The sequence below is a fragment of the Aulostomus chinensis genome, chromosome 8 (assembly GCF_037954235.1).
Source record: "Aulostomus chinensis isolate RoL2024-O1b breed Wild chromosome 8, RoL_Achi_v1.0, whole genome shotgun sequence".
Lineage (NCBI taxonomy): Eukaryota > Metazoa > Chordata > Actinopteri > Syngnathiformes > Aulostomidae > Aulostomus > Aulostomus chinensis.
The window spans coordinates 5,155,223-5,166,061 of record NC_141327.1 but is presented as its reverse complement, the minus strand read 5'-3'; the positions used below and the strand labels follow the sequence as shown (position 1 = coordinate 5,166,061).

The window sequence follows — 10,839 nt, the reverse complement described above, 5'->3', positions numbered from 1 at the left end:
AGGGCGAGGCATACAGTATTTGGTTGACTGGGAAGGTTATGGCCCTGAAGAAAGGTCTTGGGTTCCTGCCTCTTTTATTGTTGACCCTCAACTCATTGCTGACTTTCACCGGAAGGGCCCTGGTCAGCCCTCTCGCTTCCACCACAGTTAACTCTCGTCGATCTGTCCTCTCTCAACAGCATCACCTTTTTTCCCCAGTGCCACGTGATGGAGAGGAAGAGGAACCTCAGGACAATCAGGAGACTCTGAACGCTCAAGATGACATGGATGGGACGGATGTTCCGAATGATCAGGATGGCTCTCTTGCCTGGACTCCCTCCCACCCCACCCCAGACATGGAATGGTCTGCTTCTCCTGAGTACTAGCCCTCCACCTTTTTCCCCCTCCTCCCTCCCTCCCCTGTTTTGGGACGTCGGGAGCCGTCCCTTGAGGGGGGGGTTCTGTCATGGTTTGCAGTTTTCACCACTGGTTTCTCCAAGTCACCCTGAACGCATCACCTCTCACTCCCTCAGCCAACCTCCCCTGCCAATCAGTCTCTATCACCTGCACCTGTCCCATAGCTATATAGGTCTCCCTCTCCCTTTGTTCTCTGCCAAATTGTGATGCTCGATGCTAAACTCTCCAGCGTTTTCTCTTGGACTGACTTCCCGGCTTCGACCCCGCCTGCTTCAACTACTCCCCCCTGCCTCAGCCCTGGTAACCACTTCTGCCTTGGTTCACTGCAAGACTGCCTCTGTTTTTGCCTGCCTGTTGTTGTGGTTACGTTCCTGGCATCCTCGGAATAAAGGCCATTACCGATTCAACTCCTGTTTCTAAGTGTTGCATTTGGGTCCATAACCCCCACCGTTTCAGGGAAGGTGCAAGCCAGTACTAACAAGTCCAGTCATAAGAGGGGAATATGAATGTACACCTTTGCTGTTGTCAATTCTGATGGTGATATGAGCTGTGATTGCGGCTCTGGGGGACATTTGTCCAAGACAAATTTCCCCACGGACAATGAAGTTTATCTTGATTTTGATAAAAAAAAAAACTTAATATTTTCATTTTTAATGTTTTTGAATGATGTTTAAACTTCTGAATTGACATTTCTGACGATCAAATCAGGGAACTTGGAGATTTCCTGTGTCTGAATGCTCAGGCAGACATCTCTCGATAGAGGGGTGCCTGCTTAGAAGCATCCTTTCTCATGAGAATCCACAGTCTGAAAGTCAGCAAAGTTTGACAGCGACTATTGTGGACTGTATATGCACGATATGATGTGTATCATGTATTCAAAGCAAATAACGTGATGACAGCCGAAATAACGGCGTGATGACATCTTATGACAAATTTTAAAGCAATAACATACACCAAACCATTCTGAAAAAAAGGAAAAAATCTTTTACAGCAAATCCATCTCCGCTGAAAAAAATGGGTAACATGGACAGTTTGTATTTTGTTTCATTTAATAAAGGACAATAATAGATTAAGTACAAGCTATTACATAACATAATACATATTTAACTTACTGAAAGATTTTTATTACAATTTCCACAACTATATCATTTACTACAAGCAATTAATTAAAAAAATGTTCATCTTGTTCTACTGACCCACATAAAACATTATCCATTGTCTACAATAACAGTCACAACGTAATAATTGTCAATATAAATTAATTGACCAAAGTTTAAGTACAGTCTTGCATCTCTTGTCTTCCATACATAAATAAAGCTGTTGTGAGTCTCCAGTAGTATGAACTTCCTAATATCTCTGCCTATCGTCTGTGATGGTTCATATACAGCCTAAAAGTCTTTTCCTCATCGCAGCGTTCTCCAGCACTATTGATAACAGAATATTTACTATGACGGTCATTCACGATCCAGAACCTAAATAATGTTGTGTATCAGCAAAGTTCTGAGCACAATGCTTTGCTTCCTGTTTTTGCACACTAATTATCCCCCCAAAAAAAACAGTCAAACGGTTGGCTGTCATGTTTCAACAAGGTTGGTTGAGTAACTCGGTGTTTTAGCCAGTTTGGGGAGCTTCAGAAGCACTGACAGCTGTTAATAACGTGATGAGAGATAAGCACATTAGCCTCATCGGAAATGTACTCGCTATTGTACTAACCTGCAGGTAATGTATTCTTTTCAGAACGATGTTTGTAAAGGCACTTTTTTGACGTCCGCCGAGTACTGCAACATTCTCCTTTCACCGCATTCTGTTACGTAATTAACACACCAACATCCTGTTCCACCTTCAGGCAAAGTTCCACTTGCTGTTTGACACACAACATCTGACATATCACCAAATAAACATGTTAGGTGAACAGATGCCAAATTAGACATCTAGTTTGTTTGGATCTACACAGGTAGACTAGTGCACTGTGGGATATAAGAGCCAAAACTGTTTAAAGCTGAAAACAAGGTTGATTAAATCACTGAACTGAAGAATAGCAAAGTTGTGTGCTATAAAACAATATAATCTAAATCAATACTTTATCCAAAAAAAAGTGTGCTTTGCCTTTGAAGTATTCACAAATAGGTGAGTACTTCTGCGTCACTTTTTTGTGACTCCCCACTGCAGGAAGTGCCAGCTGCATGTTTAGCTTGCAGCTAGAGGTGACTGACAGCTAACGGCAGCGAAACTGTCCGTTTGTAATCTCACAAGCTCATCTTTGGTTATACATTTTGATTTGAATGAAAAACAAACTTAACCCAAACTTAGCTCAAAGCAAAGTGTTTGTGGATTACTGAGTGTAGCGCTGAATACAGAGGACATGGATTATACCTGTCTATTGGATTGTAAACGTTTTTAAACAGTTTCACTGCTGTTAGCTGCCAACTGCCATTAGCTCTGAGCGAATTATAAGTGGCTGGCCCTTCATGCATTCTGGAGCCACAAGGAAGTGCTGCAACAGGGAAGAACATCTTCATGAACACAAAACATCTATTTGACTTGAAAAGCAAAATACATTAAATTGTGCGAACTTAATGCTAATAAATTTAACTTGTTTGTTTGCCAGTAGGATTTTATAAAAACTACCAGGCAAATTTTCATGACGCTTCAGGAATGGAGCTCTGGCCCAGGAGAAGCTTATCATTGTTGAGGCAGAGTATATATCCTGCCCTCTCCACGCACTCCTCTTGTTCTCTGTGGGTCAGTACAACCTTTCACATTATGCGTAGTCATTTGATGAATTCTTTACTTAAAAATATTGATTGTAACTGCACAGGGCACTCAATGACCTTTGTTGGTTAATATGGTAAAGATGGACACCCTCTCCTGCTGCTGGGTAGTCTCATTCAAGTGTGCAGCCTGAAGTGCTGACAGATCAGTGGAGTCATGTTTATGCCAGATATGGTTGATGTCATCATCAGCATGTCCCAACAGATTCCAGGTCTCGCTTGATAAAGACAAGTTTCCTTTCCAGCTTCATCTTCCTGTTGTTGCTCAACAGGCTTCAGTTATTGTGACCACGTCAACATCTAACTAGCTGTCATTTGTCACTTCACATTGTGAATCACAAGTGGGAATTTTTTTTTTTGCATAAATGTCATTTATGGCATTTAAATCTGCATTTATGATTATTTGCATCAAGTGTTTTACCACTGTAACTGTTGTTTTTGGCCTCCACCAAATAAGTTCTGTTGGTTTGTGGGTCTGTCTGTCAACCTGATTGCACAAAAACTGCTGACCAGTGTACCAATGTAGTACCTGTTTATATTCTATTATATCATATTATATGTTTTCAGCATTACATAAAAATGACTCTGGCTTTCATTGTAGAGGATCATGGTTAACGAGGCAAAGCTGCCTTCAGAGTCAATTTTTGAGAGATTTTTAAATGTGTTAAAAATGAAAGATTCCCCAGCTCTCTCAGTGACACATTTGATTAATGCCATTGTAAACAAGTTAAACCACCTTCAGTCAAGCACGTCCCAGTGTCCTGTTCCCCTGGTAAATAGTGACTCTAGCAGCAATAGAAGTACAGCAACAAGCTGCAGCATCCGCTGTGTTGCCTCCTAAGCCACCTTTCCTCTTCCACGATGCTTTAACCTCAGGGTCTTTGGTTCAGGGGACAGACGGAGTTTTCGAGTAATTGTAAGGTTCCTGGTTTGATCACTGGTGCCCCCAGAGGCCAAGCTGAAGTATCCTTGACCTTCTAACTGCTCCAATCCATTTATTGTCTTTCTGTGTGCTTTAACATAAAAAATCAACTACAAGGCTAACAGAAAACACTTTCTCTTCCATCCAGCCTTTTTTCTTTTCCAGATGATAAGCTTTTGGTGACAAAATAGCCTCTTCGGAAAGAGATGACATTAACCAGACTGCCCTGTAACACTGGAGACTGGGGGGTCGGTCTCACATTTCAGCTTCAGGGTTGGCTCTGAGGCGTCGGATCCCGACACATTTGAGGAAGACTGAGGAGGTGTGGCTGAACCAAAGCCCTTATCCATCCTGCCCTTGCCATTGACTTGCTCCTCACCATGGCCTGGTGGGGACTCATGGGTGCGCATGTGCTTGGCCAGGTGATCATTGCGCATGAACACCCGAGGGCATAATGCACAGCTAAACTTCTTGGCACCAGTGTGTGTCTGTAGGTGCTGCTGCAGTTCATCAGAACGTGTGAACCGCTTGCCACAGAAGAGCCAGTTGCAGACAAATGGACGGTCCCCGCTGTGCCATCGTAGATGAGCCTTCAGGTGGGACGTCTTGGCATAGGCTTTGCCACAGCCAGGGATGTGGCAGTTGTGCATGTGCTTCCTCCTGCTGTCATCAGTGCTCTGGCCCAGCTGCTCAGCATGTACACAATTAGGACAGCGACAGACTGCTTGGCTGCCACCTCTGGAGGAGGAGCGCCGCTGGGGCTTCGGACGAGCTGAGACAGTATTTTCCTGAGGTTCTTCCAGTGAGAATGGTTCTTGGGGCAGCATTTCAGGAGCCAGTGGCTCCATCTTGAAGCCATCTTGTGGGAAGAGGTGTGGTGAGTGTGAGGCTGGGGCATGCTGGGCTGGAGGCAGCGAGCACAGCTGTGGGTCAGACCCATAGGGCCCTAAAGAGGACTGCAACCCCATGGAGCTTCCTGGATTCAACGAGGGTAAGCCCACACTCTGCCCTGTCTGAAGGTCAATCCAGCTCCCTGACTGGACGTCTCTGTGGGGGTCCCACCAGGAAGGGATATTCATGTCTTCAGAGCTGCCACTAGATGGTGCTGTTCGTAACCAGGGCTCATAAGGGTGGGCCATGTGAGCAGTTGTTGCAGGTTCAAGACTGTTAATGAGGTCAAAGATTTTTTTCACTGTCTTCTGTGTAAAGCTGAGATGATTAGCACATGGTGGTGCATTGAAGAAAAAAAAAACCCTGCAAAGAGACATAAAACAAATTAGCTTGCTGTTCTATCTTCCCGACCCCTACCTTTGTTACCTCCGTTTTCTCAGTGACTTCACCAAACCTTCTGCTGTGAGGTAATTTTCTTTCACTATGAAAGGCCGTGCTAATCTGACATTTCAGATATGTAGACATTCAGGGCTAAATCCTCCTGTCTACAACATTTAAATAACCAACCCCAAGCACACCTCTGACATTGCCATGGATACTGCAGTTCTCACGCTGCGTGGTCGTGGAGACAGAAGAGAGGGAGAGACAGACGTGTCCAGGCAAAAGCCTGCCACATGTATCCGCTGCCAGGTACTTCCCATGGAGGACAGTCAAAGACAAACGCAAAGAAAACAACATCATGGGCCCTGTACAGAGGCATTGGTGGTGGTGGGGGGTGAACACTGGTGAGACGGGGGAGGGACGAGAGAGAGAGTGTTGACAGGAGAGCAGTTTGGTGGAAGAAGGGAGAAGTTCCAGGGAGGTATGGCTGCAGGCCAAAGTCTATTTGTATGACTCTGAGGTTTGTAGAGATGAAACCTGGCAGACAGGAGAACCTGTTTTTTTTATGAATCACACATGATTTACAACAACAGCCCTTCAGGCACACTACAAAAGGAGGCCCGTAGAATGCGCCACCTCATACACACTGGCGGCAGGGGGAGTTGCAGTCTGACAGCATACAGGAGCCACAGAATGGGCATCTGACAATGACATAAGAACAAGTACTTTATGTATGTAATTATGCACACATGTTCTGAAACAGCATCCTGTCCCCAACATACTCCAGGTCTACACACCTTAACAGCGTCCCATGCAGGAGGAGGTGCTCCACAGGTGACACAAAGCTTGTTAAATTTTGACTACAGTAATTTGACAAGAAGCTACCAGCCTTCTTAACTTGTGCTTGGCTCCAAACAATCTTGTTGACTTCCACCACACCCCCATCTTCGAACATCTACAATTATCTTTACAGCAGGAAACCATAAAATAGTCTGTAGCTTCAGACGTCTGTATCTTGAGATTGTTTGGTGTGATTTCATATCTGACATGGCAAACTGCTCAAGATGGTGCAGAGACAAGAGATCCAGCAAAAGATGGACATCCTGTCTATATATCTAGATCTGTCAAAAGCCAGCAGCGCACACGTGGCTCAGCATGGAGCTGAGTCCTGCAGACTGACGGGGAAGGGTCCCCTTAGTAGATCTCAATTTGTTGACTGAATCTGGCCAGACCAAAGGGTTAAAAGTCTTCCTCAAAGGTTCACCCAAAGCCACTCAGGGACGCTCTCTACTTGCAATGAAATCGTAAAGCAATTAGTTTGGAATTCCCTAATGAAAGGTCTCGTGTTTAAGGTCAAGCTGATTTATTTCGTGTCGGCCTGGAGCCACAGCTACAGCTCTGTAATTTTTTGGGAATGTAACCTAGACGTGCGGTGGAATGGTCCCCCAAACTTACTGACAAAACCATAAACACGCAAATACAGCATCCTCCTCCAATCACCTAAGTGCTGTGAGAAGTCTGCGCTCCTGAGGGAAACAGCTGGCATTGGGGGCCCCCCGAGGAATGGTGCAAGGCAGCCTGAGAAGGGGAGGATGGTACAAAGCAATGACAGAGCTCGGGTCATAAAACCTGCCCGACCAAGACCAAGCACACACCCTGGTTTACAGGTCTGCCCTTGGTAGGAAGTACAGACACTGCAATGAGGAAGAGGGAACATTTGGTGGAATGTTTATGTTACACAGGTCTCATGAGCTCGGTTGTATTGATCACTCTTTGTCAAATGTTTCAGATTGTTTTAAAAATTCAAAAGAATTGAAGTTTATTCTCCTGAATGTAAAGGCCAAGATAAAGTGTCTGTGTATCTACCTCTTCCATAAACAGTTTAAACTCAACACTTTAACCCTGTTTGGAGTGTTCGAAGCAGCAAACAGCTTCAGGTAGTTTGTTTTAACTACGAGGGGGGTGGAGCTGTAGACACCATTCTAGCAGGGGTCAGGTCAGTGGTAAGAAGAGGGTAGCACAGTAATTTTCACACACTTGTGCCAAAATTAGACCTTTTAGGAAATAACTGCGATCCCCACAGACACATTGTACATGTTAAAACCAACACAAAGAAGCAGGATAAAAAAACAACAACATTAATCTTTAAAATGTTGACATGATTTTAACTAAAGTATAGTTTGGACTCAAGTGACCAAGAATGTATTGAGGTACGGTGCTCGAGATGAAGGGTTCATAGCTATGAATTGGTTCTCTGATGTTCTCTGGACTGTATGATGATGCACGGAGTGCATCTAGTTTAGATGCAGACATGACAGCTCTACATCCTCGGTGATTTAATGTGTGTGATTCACACACACCGTCATGTCAACGCAATCTTGGCTACAGATTTTCTTTCACTATGACAAGTTGTCATTTCCTGTCTTTCTATTACCTGTGTAAAAGCAACTGGATGACAATTTCACATTTGATTTACAAAATTTACAGCCACCTTTACCTTGCGATGCACTTGACGAGAAGGTGTATTTTGTCTGAGTTCCAGTTGTTTCAGGCTGTAAAACTTTCTGTAAAAATGCACACCAGTTTGCAAGACAAGCTGAAGTTTTGCCTCTAATGCTGCAAGTTCATGCAGCTTCCAATTCAAAAATTACATATTCCATTTTCATTCGTTGTTTACCAGGCATCAAATGTCAACCTTAAATTCTCTGTCTCATATGCGGTCAAAAATACCAACTTTTTTGTTTGTGTATGTAAATATTTCACAAAGCCTTGAATTTGAAATATTGATAAAAGATGAGAGATCAAGGAGACTATTTGGAAATGAAGAACATTCCTTTACTGATATGATTAATAAAAACACTTGTTCTTGCTCTCACACAATAATTTAATGTAATGTGCAAAAACAGAATAATTCAATAAACTTTTTGGGGGTTATTTTAGAACTGTAGATATAATCTACAGTTTAATTTTTAATGTACTTGTGCTTTCAAACTTCTAGGCTATATATTTTTTACATGTTTTCTTTATGAATTTGACAGAACAAAAACAATGTCTTTTAATATTGACAACTTGCTTCGTTTGCACAAAATCTGAAAAAAAAAAAACGTTGCGGTGGACTAATATTAGACAGACATCGACATTAAGATTAAGCTAGATTTTATTAATTCAGAATATTTACTGTTTGCTTTGTTTCCTCCAATTCTGATTCAAATGAAATGATTTTTAAATAATGACGCCAGTTGTATCACCTTAAGCTGACCCCTCACATCAGCAGGTCTGTCCGGTTTGTGCTGCTGAAAACAAATATAGTTCATTACATCGGAAAACGTAACCTTTTACATTCTCATACTTCTGGAGTTACTCACCAATATACCAGGAATAATTAAGTACAATTCAATGCCATATTATTCCACAGCAGAGCAATAACTGTAACTCTACTGGGTTAAAAGTGAGAGGTTTGTCCATCCAGTTAACATGAATTATTGCTGATAAAATATGAAAACAGCCACCTCTCAATGTAAGTCAGTATAGCAGCACCGCAAGTTACAGCCTCAAACATGACCATGAAAATAAATCTCCCTAAAACGGAGTATTATAACCCTCTTGAAGGAAGGATTCGCTATTACAATACCAAATACACTGGCAAGTCAGTGTACAGTCATATTATTTTTAACAAAATAATATTGAACATGAATGCTGAGCACATCCCCCCAAAAGACAAGTCAAATATTTCAACTTTAGTTTTAAAACTATCTATCATTTGAGGAGGATTGTTTGCAAGGAGTTTTGTGTGTGTGTGTGTGTGTGTGTGTTTATGTTGTAATACACCTTATTTAATATTTAGAACATTCTTTTCTTGTCTGCTTTCCATAAGAACTGACTGGAACTGTCTGATGTTGAGCAGCAGGACGTGTCTCATGCGTGTTTGCTGTGGTTATTTTTTTGCTGGTGTTGATAAGCACGAGTGCGTTCATCAATCGGACCTGACTGAGGAGCGACAATCCCGATTTACCTGGTTGTCCTCGAAGCTGCTGCTGCTGCTGCTGCTGTTGCTGCTGCTGCTGCTGTCGGGGATTAAAGAAACTCAACTCTGCTGCAGCTTCTTCCTTTGCTAGAAACACACGCACAGAAACGTAAAATCCTCATCGTCAGTCATCAGCACTTGGTCCCGACCTCGTTGTCCGGTGAACAAGTACGGTGCGTTAGCAGTAGTGGCCACCTGGATGATACACTGCGAGTCTTGAGTACCTTAAAGCTCCGCCCCCTGTCAGAGCGCCGTATCCACCTTGGAGGATGCGCCCTCCTCGGCTTGAGGTGTCGGACCATTGGGCCACCTCGGTGGTGGTCAAGCTGCGTATTTACCCAAGTACAGTCCTGGAGTTTGCTCGAATACAACAATACTTTTCTGTTTTGCTTCGAGATGATTTCAGAGGGAGATCGAGCTCTGCTGATATGAACTAAATGTTAGTTAACGTGCTATTTCAAAAGCACATTTCCCACTAATACGGATTACAACAAACTCTGTAGCAGTTAGAGGCTGGTTGAAGGAGATTTAGATTAATTTAAGTAACAGCACTCTTAAACAACGACAAATAAAAGAGAGAAAAGGCTAGTTTAATCCACCCTCTCTAGTTTCGGATACATTTATTGATGTTACATTTTAAATTTAGAATTATGTTATAAAACTGACGAGCAATTATGAAGAAAGAAATACTGAAAAAGATATTTAAAAGTTTGTTTAATTTTACAATACTCATAAACTGGTGCTGATGACAACTGGGATATTTTTGAAAATAATTATTGACAACATATTTTTTTTTAAAAACTTACAATGACAACACCAGATAGCACTGCAAATAATCCACCATCCATTAATGCAGATTCATCTCACTGGCAGTTAGGACAGTAGGAAAACAAAAATTTGCAAAGGACTGTTACGATTATTCATATTATCATTGTTATTTTTAGATTTTGTTCAATAATTGTGTGGTGAAAATCTGATAACTGAAGCCCATGAACCATGGTTTCCTTTCCTGGGCAAATATACTACGTAGTGAAAATGCTTTCATAGTGAAGACACTTTGCATACCTCTTTTAAAAATACAGTATACATACATTAAGCATACAATGTGTAAACTGTAATGTCCAGAGTAAACATTTTATGATTCATCATCACCAGGAAGTTAGTTGTTTCATGCATTTGGGTTAACTGATGGTCTGAACTGTCCAGAAAGTTTTTTTTTTACACGTTTCTACTGAGGGATCAGATTGTATTAATTATTATATATTGTATTATTATTTATTATTATATATATTATCATAATACAGTGTAGTATAAATCCTCACTTCCCCCGGTGACCATGTCCAAGTATCACTGAGCAAGATACTGAACCCCTAATTGCTCCAGATGGCCCTGTGACGGACTGGTGACCTGTCCAGGGTGAATCCGCCTCTCACCCAATGTCAGGTGGGATAGAC

At 42.2% G+C, this 10,839-nt stretch overlaps 1 protein-coding gene across 2 annotated transcripts; it reads right to left on the bottom strand.

Annotated features, from left to right (window-relative positions):
- Positions 1-1,470: 1,470 nt before the first annotated feature.
- sp6 (Sp6 transcription factor) lies at positions 1,471-9,587 on the bottom strand. 2 transcript variants are annotated; one of them, XM_086210040.1, is made up of 3 exons: positions 9,374-9,393; positions 7,859-7,925; positions 1,471-5,343 (listed from the first exon to the last, which is right to left on the bottom strand). In XM_086210040.1, exon 3 carries the CDS (start codon positions 5,226-5,228, stop codon positions 4,302-4,304), a length of 927 nt encoding a protein of 308 aa, XP_086066166.1. In that variant the 5' UTR covers positions 5,229-5,343; positions 7,859-7,925; positions 9,374-9,393; the 3' UTR covers positions 1,471-4,301. The 2 variants fall into 2 exon arrangements, with proteins under 2 accessions (XP_086066166.1, XP_086066165.1); XM_086210039.1 differs by lacking the exon at positions 7,859-7,925 and having other exon boundaries at positions 9,374-9,587.
- Between the last annotated feature and the right edge of the window lie 1,252 nt (positions 9,588-10,839).